Below are 16,623 nucleotides of genomic sequence, written 5' to 3' on the forward strand. Positions count from 1 at the left end.
CTCTGCATATGTATTTTATGAATAATAATTTATGAATGTCCAATTCTTATAAAAAATTCAGTATGTTTTTAGCATTAATATAAAAATACAAAATAATTTTATTCTGAAATTTAGTTTGATTTCTAACAATTTTATTTCTGAATTTTTAAAAACTGGCTGGTACTAAATAAATACTCCATCTGTGTAATTAAATTATAATTTATTATTGTTAGAAGGGCAGTATTCCTATTCATTGGCCTATATTATCAGAAGGATATTTCTAACATAAATAAACACATAAATAAAAACTCAACATCACTTCTGAGTAGGCTACATTTTTTGGAATATTTCTAACATGGCTCAGATAATCAAAGATGAACGAATGATTCTGAATGAATGAATGAATGAATTCATACATTCATTCATTCATTTACAAGACATAACACAAACATTACAATTAATATAATCTGTGGGGTTTGTTCAATACAAGTTACACCGGGTCAGTGGCATGACGCACGCGACGTCGGCGCGATGACTTTCCGCTGTGTTGCGTCCAGACGCTCGTGAAGCCGCAGTGCAGCTCAACGGCTAACCGGAGACGCTTCGCTGAAACATGCTCCCGTTATCCATCAAAGATGACGAGTACAAGCCTGCCAAATTCAACTTGGTCGTCAAGTTATCGGGCTGGTTCAGGTAACGACGCTTAAATGTAGAATAATTCATTGAGTTTCACTCACAGCTGTCGGTTTTGTGTGGCTAAGGCAGTTAGCATGCTAGTTAGCTCGCGAAACTGTATTAAAAATGTGTCTATAAAACATAATTTAGACTAATTCCTTTACAAAATATAATAGAGAGAATAAATACATCCTGACAAGTTAATGACAAGGAAGTAACGTTAGACAGCTTCAGGTTATCGTTCAGCCAGACAGATGTTAGCAAAGCGAAGTTAACATTGAACAAAATGTATAATTTCTATCAATTTACTTTATTAAATTCGTTAAGATATATTCCACAACAAAACACGTCTATTAAGAGTGTATTAGGATCCCATGTCATTTCCCCAGAGCATTTCATTTGAATAAACTTCAGTCGTGTATTTGTTAGCTGTGGGATTGCAGCCAGTCTGTCTGGTCAGTCCACTTTTATAAATGAATCAGTCTTAAACCTCCCTCTCTATTTTTGTCTTTGTTTTCTTCCCCAGATCAATTCTTGCCGATAAAACCTCTCGGAATCTGTTTTTCTTCCTGTGTTTGAACCTGTCCTTCGCGTTCGTGGAGCTGAGTTACGGCATATGGAGTAACAGGTAACCGTTAACAGTAGGGGGCCAAACACTAGAATATGCCACGTATGTCTAATGTGGGATGAGCTAGTGTGCTTTTGTTTTGGGCCCTTACCTCTGTTAGGAATGTTTTGAATGGAGTTTCTCCCATGATCTGTTGTCATAGTTACCTTTGAAGTGAGACTGATGGCTGATTGAATTTAATAAAATACAGGATGCAGCTCAAAACCTATTGAGGTGTTTTATCTAGACAGCATATGTGAGCATATAGGTGTGTGTGAGTGTTTAACAATGCCTTTAATGCCCAAGAATGCTTTTTAGTGAAGCAGATCTGGCTTGGTTTTGAGAAACAGCTGTAATATTCAAAATATACCAAATATGGGGAAAGTGACATTAACCATTTGCATGCATATTAAGTGTATTTTGCCGTTTGTACACCATACATGCACTTTCTTTGAGGCTGTAAAATTGTTTAGACTTCGAGTTTTATATTGTTTTTAATTAATATTTCCGATTGATTATTATTAGGTTGTGCACACTGACATCAATTTGCAGTGACAAAGTTAGAAGACGTTTTTTATTTTCATTTGTTTATTGTTTTATGTATATGTTTTATTATTATTGTACACTGATAATTTATTCATGACATTTATTTATTTATTTATTATTGATGAATAATAACAAAAATTTAATTATTGTAGTAATAATAATAATCATTATTATTAGCAATACTATATGGATGATACTAATAACAACAATTATATTACAATTATAAAATGTAATAACATATAATAATTATAACTAATTCATTTATACACTGATAATATTATGCACATTATTCAAGCTCATAAATGTTTTATAATCAATAACAATAATTATTTTTATTTAGTTGTTGTTTATAGTATTTTATACACTGATACAATTATGCAAATGAATGACACAATCCTACAAATAGAAGTGCAGAGAGTAAAGACTTATTATTTATTATTATATTAATTTTATGTAAAAATATTAATTATTATAATTGATTTAATACACTGTCATTTGAAAATATATTATATGAATGGGAGTGCTTGCAGCAAAGCCTGAATCATTCTTGTAATTATTATTTTAATAAGGATTATTATTATTATTATTTTCATTTTTATTATTGTTTATTAAAATAATTGAATAGACTATCTGTCATTTGATAATTATGATAAACTGAATTATTATTAACTATTTCATTGCATTTAAAAACAATTATAAACATTAATAGGAGTATAGATAAGTTATAATATTCTCTTTTTTTATAAAAAAAATTATTCACTGAAATTATCTATTTAATTTTGCACAGTTTGACCCACTTGCAGTTGCAACCAACAATACTTGACACCCAAATCTCTGTCAGTATGAACATATCTTTGTCTTTAAATGAAAGCGTGAATAATGTCTAACAATAGGCCTTACGTGACTCTGACCTCAATATGGGGTGGGAATGGGATGCAGTTCTCAGATTTCATGATTATTAAACACTTCCCTTTTTGTGTTGCTTTGATTCTCAGTTTAGGTTTGATATCCGATTCCTTTCACATGTTCTTCGACTGCACGGCTCTCCTGGCAGGCCTTGCAGCGTCAGTCATCTCACGGTGGAGGTCCAACGACTCCTTCTCATACGGGTGAGAGACCACTTCACGACTTAAAACAACTTTTCTGCCAGAGAACCAATGACACAAGGATATATCCACTTCTGCTTGCGTGGTGTTGACAGGAAACGCCTGTCTTTGGTTGCATCTCTGCATTCTTATGCAAGCCCCGTTTGATTATTTTTGTAGGTATGTCAGAGCAGAAGTTCTCGCGGGCTTCGTGAACGGCCTTTTCCTCATCTTTACCGCCTTCTTCATCTTCTCAGAAGGAGTAGAGGTACGTGCGATTATAAGATTACAGTTGATTCACTTGCCAAGTGACACTGATCCACTAAAATCTGTTTATGAATGTTGCCATCTCGTCTTCTCACCAGAGGGCGCTGGAACCCCCTGATGTGCACCATGATCGCTTGCTCCCGGTGTCTATAGCAGGGCTGTTGGTGAATCTTGTAGGAATATTCGTTTTTCAGCATGGAGGCCACGGACATTCACACGATGGTGAAGGTAAGCATCTTGTAACTATTAGGTGAAACCGGTCCGAGTCGTTCACACACGTGCTTCTTCATAGATGTGTCCTCTTGTTTAAAATGTTCAGGTCATGGCCACAGTCATTCTCTATTTAATGGGAATGTGGGACATGGACACAGTCATGGAGAGCACGGCCACAGTCACGAGTCCAAACAGGGACATGATCATGGGCATTCACACGGAGGACATGGCCATTCACATGACGATCCCCACTGCCACGGTAAGACCTCAAGTTACCTCACTGATTTGTGTGTTATATACATTTATTATGAGTAGGGGTGGGCGATATGGCAAAAATATCATATCACGATTTTTTTCAGGAAAATCACAATTCACGATTTTATCACGATTCTTTTTCATGTTGGTTTTACTATTTAGCAAGTGACTGAGCATTACAGACAAACTAATGTCCCTATTTTAAAATACAACGCCTTATAGGTAACAAAATATAAAATAAAAAGAGTGGCAGACATTTAGGCCAAAGTGGCAAAGATAAAAATCTTTGTCATTATTTTCTTTGTTATTAAAGATACACATTACACATACACAACTTAATATACTATTGAAATAAACAGTGCTTTGTTTTTTCAGCTACAGTAGGTGTATTTAACAGTAGCATTGAAGAAAGTAATTAAATGAACAAATATAAAAATAAAACACCACATAGACATCACTGTGTAAATTATACAATGATTCTTATTAAAGCTACTATTACAGTTCTCAGTCAAGAGCAGTGAGTGATTTCCTCTTTGTGTTTTGTTGTTTTATTAACATTAAAGGGATAGTTCTCCCAAAAATGTCAATTGTCATCATTTACTCTCTTAAGTTGTTTTAAACCTGAATAAGTTTCTTTCTTCTGTTGAAAATAAAAGTTATTTGGAAGAATGTGGGTAGCCAAACAGTTAATAGTGACTTCCATAGTAGGCTATATTTTTTCCCTACTATGGAAGTCAATGGGCACCAGCAACTGTTTGGTTAGCCACATTCTTCAAAATATCTTCTTTTGTGTTCAGCACAAGAAAGAAATTAATACAGGTTTAGAACAACATTAGAGTGAGTAAATAATGACAGAATTTTTATTTTTGGGTGAACTATCCGTTTAAGGACAAGCAAAAGTATGTTTACTATTAGGCTACTGTCGCTTTAAGACCAGCACGCAACGCGTCTAATATACAGACATTTGACAAGCAGATTTTCTCTCAATTTTCTCTGTTTGCTTTCACTTTAGACATAACCAACTTTGTTTATGTAAACTTTGTGTGTATTTGACAGTGTTAGCGCGCAATAAGACTCGAAAGATAACTTGGTCCAGTAAACAGACGCTGTTAGACAGGCTTTTATTGCATGTGCGCGCGCGTCGGGTGTATGCGCTCAGAAAAGCGCACGTTAGGACAGCGCATCAGCACGTGAATGACATGTTTAACCAGCAAGGCTTTAAAGCACATGCAAATACTGAACTGCAGTGTCCCGTTCCTGATAGAATGCACAATACTACGATATTTCTTCAAAAGCAGATTGTGGAGACATTTTAATCGTCCACGATCAAAAACCGTGATATCGCACACCCCTAATTACGAGCCAGTACTGTTATAATGCCTCAAATGTGTTATTTGGTGTCCTCATGCTGTGTCAATTTTAGAAGCTGTTTTGATACATCGTGATGGTGTCTGGGTATAGCACGATTAATTTCTAATCTGTCTGTGTCCTCAGATGACCCATCACACACACCGGGGAAAGGCGCCAGCAAGCAGATATTACAAGGTATGTTTTATTTATTTATATTTAGCCACCTCCAGATGGCGCTAGAGATCTCTTGTTTAGCGATATTCATCATGCTTTAAGCAAGGTACCAGACATGAAAATATTTACAGCCACATCTATCAGTTCTAGACAGCTTTTTCCTCTTTTATAGACGGTCAATATTTTGAATTCTTAGTAGATGAGGTTCTGTAGTCATAACAATTCCGACAATTATGCATCTTCATTTAAACAAGGAAAACACTTGAAATGAGTGGTCTACGTCAGATGTGACTGGATGATGGACTTTTATGTGTGACGAAGTGACACCTCTGACCATCCCAACCTCTAACCTTTGACTTGGACTCTAACCTGGTTAACACTGACACTAGAGCGAGTGCGGTACACTGTCGCTTTAAATCCCTTTGTCCGAGCTTGTGTGGGAAAGAGCAGAGCAGAGAAAGTAGTTTGTCCCCTTCACCCTGGCACACACAGAGAGAGAATGGATCCTTTGGGAGGCCTGCTCGAGGGAGAAAGAACGGGGCACAGAAGGGAGGACCGTAGAGAAGGGGGAGGGGAGGAGAGGAGGTGACAGTGCAAAAGGTTACGCTGCCTCCATCCCAGCCGAGGATCCTCTTCTTCACTCACTGTGATGAATTGCAAGTAGTTTGTACCAACCTTCCATCCTGAAGCTCGTCATGTCTATTTTGGCTGTTTGGAATAGCATACTAGTGTTCTACTACTTTTTACACAGAGCTTAGTATGCTAATTTTCTCAATGCGTAGAATACTTAGATGTAGGCCTACTGTATTTGCCAAAATGTGCAGTATAATGCACTGCACAGACTACTGTGCCACAAAATCCAATGCGAATGGTTGAACATTTCACACAATTATCATCGTTATTATATTGTATTTCAATATTATAACTATTTAAAAAAAATATATATATATATAAATACTTAATTATATTAGTATTATTTGGGACAAATATAATGAAATATATTAATTCCATTATTATTATTAGTAGTAGTAGTATTAGTATCATTATGAGATGAAAATATTAGTTATTGATATTATTTTATAAAAGACAAATGTTTTCATTAATAATAATAATAATAAAAAAAGTTTTAAGAATAAAAAAGTAATTTGACAATATATATATATATATATTATATATATATTTTAATTCCATTATTATTATTATTAATAAATTAAAACGGTATTATTACTATTATTATTTTACAAAAATATATATTATTATTAAGGACATTTACATATTTATAATAATAAAAAGAGTGATATGTTTTATCAAGTGTTTTAGAAGTGTTTTTATGTAATATTTAAACACATTTTTTTAAATTAATAATATAGTAGTGAATATTATTTTTAATATATACACCTAAATAAATACTTTCAGGTCATTTTCTTTTTCATTTGTCTACTTAATTGTTGGCAGTATTTACTGCATATAATCTGGTAAATAGTAAGCTAGTATTCTATTCTCAACACAGCGTGTTTATAAGGACGCGGTGAGCTCCAGCATTCTTGTTATTTTTCTGGTATTTGCTTTGACCACATTTGGACGGGGTCTTCACTTATTAGAGAGTTTGCTCCAATACTGCGGTCATGCTTTCTGCAAAACCGAGAGTAACCGCAAGTATGTCATCTCATTCTGGGGAACGGACTTAGTGGACTGTCTCATGGCGTGCCATCACACCACAGTCCACAACTATTCTCCAGTGTCAAGACAGGACAAGCCAGTACCGACCTTTGAGTTTAACTCACTTCAAGGTTTTAGCGTAGTATTGTGTGTTTTGATATATTCTGGAGACTTTGTCAGGGAGGACAGTCTTTACAGGTTGGCTATTCATTCTAGGATGTTCTCGAATTACCTGTTTGTGAAATGACATCATCAGTTTGAGGGTTGCCACTAGACATGGTATCCCAGACAGCAAGTTCTGTCCACAGTTGTTATGTTGAATATGGGTGCTAGCAAATGTTACCTCATCTCAGACTCAATATTTACTCAATATTAGTGATTTTGAAGTGAAAACCAGGACCTTTCATGTTGATAACTACATGCACTGGAGTTATTTTTTATATTATTTTTAATATAATTTGTTATATATATTAAATATTTAGTTATAATATTAATATTACATATATTTATACTAATTTGAGATATCATAAAATATATTTTAAGCATTTATGTATATATTTTAGACATTTATATACACTACCATTCAAAAGTTTGAGGTCAGTATTAGGGATGCACAACATATTGGCCACCATATCTGTATCGGCCCATATTAAAAAAAATTATGTTAGTGGCCCGATAAGAACATTTGGATTTCGTTTTTGATTTATCGGCCAATATATATCTGTTATCGGCTTTGAAATATAAAGAATTATCAGCTATTGGTGTTCATATCTGTGCATCCATAGTAAATATAAATATATATATATATATATATATATATATATATATATATATATATATATATATATATATATATATATATATATATATGTAAAGAAATTCACCTTTATTCAGCAAGGATGCATTAAATTCATCAAAAGTGGCAGTAAAGACATTCATAATGCTACAAAAGATTTATATATATACAGTGCTATGCATAAGTTTAGACACCCATGCTAAAGTTGACTAAAAAGAGGAATAAAAAATCATCTTTTGGAAATTGAACTTAATGCCTTAATTTAAAAAAATAGGAAAAATCCAACCTTTAAGGACACCAATTTTCTTTGTGAATGAATAATGTATCGTAAATAAATAAATGTTCTTCCTTAAAATACAGAGTGCATAAGTTTGGACACCCCTATGTTAAATTCCCATAGAGGCAGGCAGATTTTTATTTTTAAAGGCCAGTTACTTCATGGATCCAGGATACTATGCATCCTGATAAAGTTCCCTTGGTCTTTGGAATTAAAATATCCCCACATCATCACATAGCCTTCACCATACCTGGAGATTAAAGAATCCTGACTTTTTTCCCCACAAGAATAAAGCAGATGATCAACATTGATAATAATTATAAGAAATGTTTCTTATCAGCATGTTTCAAAATCAGCATATTGGAATGATTTCTAAAGGATCATGTGACTGAAGACTGGAGTAATGATGCTGAAAATTCAGCTTTGCATCACAGGAATAAATGATATTTCAAAATGTACCAAATTAGAAAACAGTTATTGTAAATTGAAACAATATTTTACATTATTGCTGTTTTTACTGTATTTTTAATCAAATAAATGCAGCCTTGGTGAGGATAAGAGACTTCTTTCAAAAACATCTTAACAACCCCAAATTTTGAATGGTAATGTGTATTTTTTTAGGTTTTGGAACAACTAACATTTACATTTATTTGTTTAGCAGACGCTTTATCCAAAATGTTCTTCATTGCAGGAGTTTTTCTTCACATTGTTGCGGACACATTGGGCAGTGTCGGAGTTATCATATCAGCCATCCTAATGCAGAAATACGACCTGATGATCGCAGACCCCATCTGCTCCATGCTCATCGCACTTCTCATAGGAGTGAGGTGAGTACGCACACCTTGGCCCACGCTATTATGAGCAGTGACCTCTCTCGAGTCTGCTCAAGACATCCTCCACCCTCAACCCCACCCAGAAACCCTCAACAGCACCCAACACAGATCATACAAAAGCCACTTCACAGTGCCCTTTACCAAGAGCCCTGTAGAGCCGTTGGCACTCCAGCCGGGTGAATTACAGGATACACGCTCGGAGGGTGGAGCCCAGAGCACTTTCTCAACATGTGGCAAAGCCAGAAAACCCAGGACTGGAGTCTCTCATGTGGCATTTTTCAAAAAACATGGAAAAATGCAAGCTTGTCTAGCATTCTTATGCCTTTGTTCGCTTTTTAAACTTACCAAATCTACCATTCCTCCTGCATAATCTTGGAAAAAGCATCAGATAGTTTTATGGTGATGAATAGGCTTGTGTGTAAAGGCTGTGTAAATTTGAGCAGGAGCTGCTGTGTGTGTGCCCCATGTTTAAATCGCAGATGGCCTGTGGTTACTGTGCTTCAGTGAAATACCACCGTTCCGACGGAGAACGCGGCCCCTTTTTGCAAAATGCTCAAGTCTTTCCCGCATATTCATCTCGTCTCTCCAACCCCCCTCTTCCTCGCTCTCGTCCGTGTTTGAGGCTTTTCTTCTCCCTCTCTGGAATGTGGTGGCGATCTGTGAATGTTACTGCAACAAAGGCATCTTTTAAGATGGATTTTTCCTTCTCTTTGTTTCTCAAAGAGGGGAGGTTTATGTCAGAGACCCCAGCTTAGACATTTTTTCCCCCCTCCGTTCTTGAGATTTCCATGCAATTGCAGAGTGGCAAATACTGAGAATTAAGAGTAAGGCTGAGAGTATGGACGCTTTCCCACATTGCACCTGCGTGACGACGTCTCGGTCCCATTCAGGTGCAATCTGGAGGCGGATCTGGTATGGCACACGCACAAAGGTATCGCATGGAAATGGAAAGCCCTTTATGTCCAGAGCACATAATTAAAATGGTTGCAAACTAGAACAGAGCTTAGACTCCATCTCATGAAGCGCTAGACGTCTCCTTCCTGTGGTCCATATGTAGACATTGTCTTTTGACGCTAACCGATTTTGATATGACTAAACCTGTATTGGTTTTCTCAGACCTCAGATTAAGAAAAAGTCCTGGCTGTGTTCACAATTGAATACTAGCATACTGGGCAGTATAACGTTTTGGGGGGATTGGTAAGAAGTATCTCCAGCTCTTCTGACGCTTTTGATAAATAAAAAAATGCTGCATACAGTCTGCTACTCTTTGAAAATATTACATGGAACAGTATTTCAAATTGCTTCATTATGGAATAAGCATTCCAAACAACATTCTAAATCACATGACCCAAATGAAAACTTTTTGTATTTTTAATTCCATTTTATGTAAAATTGGTCAAAGAATGAGTTAAAAGAAGTTAAATTGAGGAAGTAATAACTTCTGATGGGAAGGCCATGTCAAACACATTGCATTGTGGGATACTGTAGTATGCCTGTTTTCATCCATATAATGAATGTCAGTGGGGACCAAAACAAATTTTGTACCCCATTGACTTTTAAAAAAAGTATTATATGTTGTGTTCCACTTAAAGTTGTGGGATAAAACAACCATTTTGCCAAATGTAGAAGGTCAAGGGTACTTGTGAAATTTGCATGCTATATACTGCAGAAATAGTAGTATTCTAGTAAGCTATTCGGAAAACAGCCCAAGAAAAGTGATGCATTATCCAGAACTAGGCTTAATGTGTTTGTGGAAACCTGCCTGTTACGTGTATAGATTTATTAAACACATGATACCAGTATGAAAGATGTTCAAAATGACCAAAGCACGAGTTCATCTGCAACTCTAGACTCTCTTATGCGTTTGAACTTCATGTCTGTGTACGTCTGGCGCAGCAGAATCATTTATTGTTCGGGTCTTGAGAGAGATAAACCATAATTGGCCGCGTGGAATGTCTGTGGTTCTCCGTTTGATCGTTAAGATGGACTCTGCTTTGTTTGGACGGCGTTTTTCCCATGCACCCCACATTGTGAGATTGATATTCTCAGTAGAGTGCCTTATTTTGATCATCCAGCCATCTTGCTCACATTCAGATGTTTGACCTTTCACTAGGGTGAATGACTTCTCCTTCATCAGGCGCACCTGAGGCGTGACCCATGTGCGCGGGACCCTCCGCAAAAGACCCCCCGCTGTACGCGAATCGGGGCATGTTTAGCTAAGGCCGCTCTGGGTGCGGTAGCCTTGCTTTAGGGGGATATCTGGGGAGCTGTCTTGGTACCCTGTGATTAGTAAGAGGGAGTGGAGGAGTCCTGCTGCTGTGACCTACAGCAGTCCCCCATTACCAAAGTATTCCAAAGACCACGAATCGCTTTGGGTCGCAGCCTAAAGCCCAAGTAATGGGTGCGTAAAGAATGTTAACAGTAATTAACATTTGTTCTGGGTGTACTAAGCTGGGCCTTTGAGGATGGATTCGTTTGTCTCTCCAAAGCTGCTTTTGTTTCATGTTACTGTTATTCTTTGATTTACTGTATTTCTTCACATAGTGTGCTTTAGCACTGTGCTGGCTGCATAACTATCTACTTTACACTGTACCGAATTCTAATTCATGGTGTTTAATTGGTGGGGAACAAGCCACATATACATGTAACATCATTCCCTTTATTTTAGCTCAGCTCTGCATATTAAAATAACGTTCACTGTTAACTTGATTTCATTTTAATTTCATATGCTCTATAAGAGCTAGAACTTACGAGTTAATATTTAAAAACAATTATTTGATTATTTTTGCGTAACATTTCATTAAAATACCTAAAAAAATAAAATGCATGATTTATATATAATTTAATAAAGAAATGTTCTGCAATAATTATTTAAATATGCATACAGTATATATTTATTAGGCTAGATAATATTATCTAAAAATTAATCCATCTAATATATTATTTAATATCTAATGACTTATTTAGCTATATATATATATTTTTTTTTAAATAGTAGTATACTCTAAATATGATTTTTTTTTTTGTATTTTAAAAATAAAATATAACTTTTTTTTTTCTTTTTGTACAGTGTTAATTTTTTAGGTGAAATGAGACATTGACAGACGATTCATCCAGGTTTACTTAAGTTGTATTGTATATTCAGATTGTACTCCTTTTTACAATCAGCTTTGTGGCAAGAGAAAAAGTTTTAGTATTAGTAATAATTTATAGCAAAGTATTGGCGGAGCTGGTCAGATGTTCAAATGTCTGTAGACACTCATACTACAAAAATATGCCCTCGAATCCAGACATACGTTTTACCATAACTTGAGTGCAGTAGGTTCCTAGCAGTAAAGCACCATACGCTTTTTGTGGTAGAATCCCAAGAACTTCTTGGCCTAGAAATGGAAAAGTTTGTTTCCTTGTCCATATAAATCTCAAGTTAAAAGTACCTGCTCTAATTCCCACTGTGCTGATTCAGACGCAGACTTCACTAAGGTCACATCATTCCTGCGGTGGTTCTGGTGTCATAAATGCTTCTGCGCTCCAATTAGGGACTCAGGTTGTCTGGGCGTGATAACCAATAATTTCTGTGCGGTTTAGTTAGAAGTGCTTGTGTTTTACTGTGACTCCCAAGCTGGTTTTCAAAAAGTTCATAGGTGATTACGTTCGTCCGTGCGGAAATAATTTATCCTGATAGTCACCCTGACCTTGGTGGTGACATGTTGTCTATGCCACTGGCCAGCTTACCCTTGACACTCGCACGTAATTGTATTTTGGCTGGCTGAGTCACTAATGTAACTGCATTACGGGTTTTTTCGGACAGGTTAGCGAGCAGGCACCAGTGAACGGTGAGTGCCTCTGTTTCAATGAACAGGAAGGTGTGGAACAATAGTATGATGTCAGAGGTCTGAGGTACTCTCATCCAGTACTTTCCTGTTTTCATTTTATTTTCTAAAAGAAGGACAAACAGACCAGTTACTGAGAGGAATGCACAGTGGCCAGTTTTATGATAACTTGTCACAGTACATGTCGATGGAAACATATGGTCATATGTTGCAGTGGCATAGGTAACAGACAATAGAAAATCCTTCAGGAAGTTGGCATGTTCTGTGATGTGACATGCTATACTCCATATAACACTATTTTAAACTGAATTTTATTCTTAATTCTTTATTTATTTCTAAATGCAGCTTTTATAACCTAATTTTAATTAAGAGTCTACATGGAATAGTAGTACATAAAATTGCGTTTATAATATATTAAAATAATCATTATATATATATGCGGTATTTTTTCACTTTGCAGGTGTACTCAGGCTGATAGATCCAAAGAAGCACGAGACCGACCAATCAGGCTCTGGTGTCATGTTCCTATATGGCTTTTATATAGATTACAAGTTTGTTCAGTTGCTTGGTACACCACAGTCATTTTAAGTGAAGTATTAACAAAAATGTTTGCATGCGTTGCAATTTAACAAGTGCATTTAACGCATTACCTAATGTTACTTGACCACAAAGAGTGCCGAGTAGTCAGTAAAGCTATAGATTGGTCTGGAGCGCAGTGCTAATATTACTCATCTGTGCTCTCTAAGTAGGGCAGTGAAATTCTGTAGCAAGACATGACTATTGTGAAATCGAAGCCTTGTGAGTAATATGATTGCAGTTTGTAATAATTTATCAAAACAATGTTGGGGCAAAATATTTTTAAAGGGTTAGTTCACCCAAAAAGGAAAATTCTGCCAGTAATTACTCACTCAGTAGTTCCAACCCCGTAAGACATTTTTGATTAAATCTGAGAGCTGTCTCACTCCTCCATAGGCTTCTATGGGATCGAAACTTGCCGGCCCATTGTAAAGAAAATGTTTAGAATAGTCCAAGTGACTTCAGTGGCTCAACCTTAAGTTTATCGAGCCACGAGAATACTTTTTGTGCGCAAAAATAACAACTTAATTCAACTATTCATTTTCTTCAGTGTGGGCCTCTAAATGAGTTCACTTAGTATAACAGCGCAGCGCTTCTGGGTTGTACGTGCTGACGTACAACCCAGACGCACTATGGAGGAGGCCTATGGAGGAGTGAGACAGCTCTCAGATATAATTTATATCTTAATTTGTGTTACGAAGATGAACGAAAGTCTTACGGGGTTGGAACAACATGAGGGTGAGTAATTACTGACAGAATTTTCATCTTTGGGTGAACTATCCCTTTAAGGCAGACATTGTTGCTGTTTTTGACTACATTTTTTAAGAAGGTCAAATGTTGTGAAATGCTTCTTTGTTGATTGCCACATTTGCGCTTCAGTTTGGTGAAGGTCTAAAAGAGACAACGATCAGCTTCTCCACTTTGGCGTGTCCCAAACTGAGGCTGGGGTTTCAGGGAGGAGTTCAGGAGAACGTGGGGGTGATAGAGTAGATTAGGGACCGGTAAAGGAGTCCAAACCAAGGAACCCTCTAATGGTTCCCAGATGGAGCAGTGGTCAGGCCTTGAAGGTTTGAAAGAGGACTGATGACTTTATAAGATGCTGGCCTAGCCAAGACCTAACTTTGATGGGGCAGAAACGGCTGACTGGTTAGGAGAGAAATAGTCTTAGTCCTTTCCTAACCAGTCAACCGTTTCTGCCAAGTGATTCTTCTGCAGAATGAATGGGTTTGGATGTCTATCCTAGTGTGCTCAGGGTTGCTTGCCGGCTCACGCGCACTACAGCTGTTGGAATGACATCAGCACAACTCTCTGCTACTCCACCCCAACTATAAGATGGGCAAGTTTATGTTGGACCATGTTTAGCATGCTCTGAAAAAATCAAGACAAACAAGAACTCTTTTCATTAGGATTATGACAGAATTTCCTCTCCCCAGTTTTATAACAAGATGTGTCAAGCTGTAAAATCACAAACCAAATCATACCCAATGACGTCTTTATGTGTGGCGTCCCTTCCTGTTGCCAGAGTTTGCCTTGTACTTGGCGCCCCATTGAGTTCATTTCTGATAGAACGGCGACTCATTTCTCACTTTCCTCTTTCACACAGTGTGGTTCCTCTGCTCAGGGAGTCCATAGGGATCTTGATGCAACGGACGCCTCCTTCTCTGGACCATGCCCTTCCTGAATGCTACCAAAGGGTGAGTCGTTTCCATGTCCTGTTCTTCATATTTGGCTACTTTGTTAGAGAGAGTTTTAGGATAATCTGGGATATCAACTGGGATTGTAGGGAAGTTGTCCCAAAAATTAACTAGCTAACCAAGTAGCAATGTGAAGATTCAGGAACGTGATACCTTATTGAGGGTCTGATCTTTAAACTTTATCCCGCTGCAAAATGGCGATGCCAGGTTGTCCTTAAACATTTCCAGATAACCAACAAATGTGGCCTGAATACCTTAATGACCGCCAGAACCTCCTCAATTTGTCCCGTTGCAAGATTGCAAAAAAAAAAAAACGGAGGTTGCACTTGCTAACATTAATGTTCTTTGCAGGTCCAGCAGCTTCAGGGGGTCTATAACCTTCAAGAACCTCACTTCTGGACGCTTTGCACAGACGTCTACATTGGTACACTCAAACTCCTCGTGGCGCCCGATGCAGATTCTAGATGGCTTCTCAGCCAAACGCACAACATTTTCACACAGGTGGGGACTGGTGGAAAATACGGCTTTAACAAAGTCATCTCGCTCATTAAAGGTCATTTCAAAGTTTCCATTATATGATCTTTTCCGCCCTGTGCGCAGGTTGGCGTCAGACAACTGTATGTTCAGATTGAGGTTGCTGCCATGTAGGAGTCGGCCAAATTTCTCCTGATCTTTGGGAGTCCTGGGACCAAAGACCTTCTGTGCTGCTGTGGGGAAGTTCTCCACCTCAACCCATCTCTTTGGGTTTCTGTCGCTCCACCTCCATCTTGGATCAAGATGGAGCTGGTGCAGTCCAGCAGTCTGACTCCACTCTTGCCAGAAAACGACAACTGACCAGCTACAACAATCTGATGTTTTGGAGGGAAGAAAGAACTTGCAACATTTTTGCACCCTCTTGGTCATTTGAAGTTTGTTTTTTGAAGTTCCCCATTGCTTTTTACTTTTATGATCCCACCAAACTTTTTCCTTTCCTCATAATTGTCGCCCTTTTCCATGATCAGAATGGGGTTTTAATTATTTGTGGTATGAATGTGGAGTTCAGTGGACATTTGTAAAAAAAAAAAAAAAAAAATTGCAGTATGTGATTCATTGACTCTTTTTGTACATCGCCTGCTTTGTGTTTCAGTTGCACAGTTGTAAAGAGGTGCAGAATTTGTTTGCTAATTCCATTATGTAAACATAAACAGATTTGCCTGCATTTCTTAAGTGCCTTTTATAAAAACGATCATGGACAATCGCTTGGACCGTGTTTGATGGTCAACATGAATGCGATGAAAACTGGATCTTTATGAATTTGAGTTGTCTACAATTAAAACATTCCTTTGCATTTGGCTTTGCTGTTTAATGCATGGTGTAAAGTTTGTATGAACAAGTTTCTAAAACCTAATTTCAACAGAACGACAAGGAAGCAGCTGTTTTCAAACAAATCTGATGAATGACTTGAATGGAAATTGTTAAACTCCTATATCGCTTTTTTTTTTATGCATAGAAGGTACAAGCATCAGAAGCCAACTTCAACATATTTGCAGTAAAATGTCAGAGGCTATTACTGTTTATTTCCTTTCAAGTAATAGGTGGAAACAGTTCATCAAGATTGGTTAGTCCTGTCTGGACACAGACCTTTTCCAGTTTAAAATGGCTTGATTTCCTTCAGTGATTTTCTCAATATAAATAAACCTTTTACCTTGTGATTTCAGCTGTAATTATAAATCTAAGCAAAACAAAAAATTATACTGTTCTGCAATAGGTTGAAGAAAGGACATATGAAAATGTTTGGTTACTTTTGAATGGTCCAATTATGTGTTTT

The 16,623-nt window shown here is 36.9% G+C and overlaps 1 protein-coding gene across 1 annotated transcript; it reads left to right on the forward strand.

The window, feature by feature from the left end:
• The first annotated feature begins 274 nt into the window (after nt 1–274).
• On the forward strand, nt 275–16,602 carry slc30a7 (solute carrier family 30 member 7). The gene is made up of 11 exons (XM_079592906.1): nt 275–672; nt 1,181–1,282; nt 2,803–2,916; nt 3,073–3,160; nt 3,258–3,387; nt 3,479–3,631; nt 5,122–5,172; nt 8,575–8,710; nt 14,726–14,816; nt 15,168–15,317; nt 15,417–16,602. Exons 1-11 carry the CDS (start codon nt 593–595, stop codon nt 15,462–15,464), a joined length of 1,143 nt encoding a protein of 380 aa, XP_079449032.1. The 5' UTR covers nt 275–592; the 3' UTR covers nt 15,465–16,602.
• Nucleotides 16,603–16,623: the final 21 nt, after the last annotated feature.

The sequence above is a fragment of the Phoxinus phoxinus genome, assembly GCF_949152265.1.
Source record: "Phoxinus phoxinus genome assembly, chromosome: 20".
Classification (NCBI taxonomy): domain Eukaryota; kingdom Metazoa; phylum Chordata; class Actinopteri; order Cypriniformes; family Leuciscidae; genus Phoxinus; species Phoxinus phoxinus.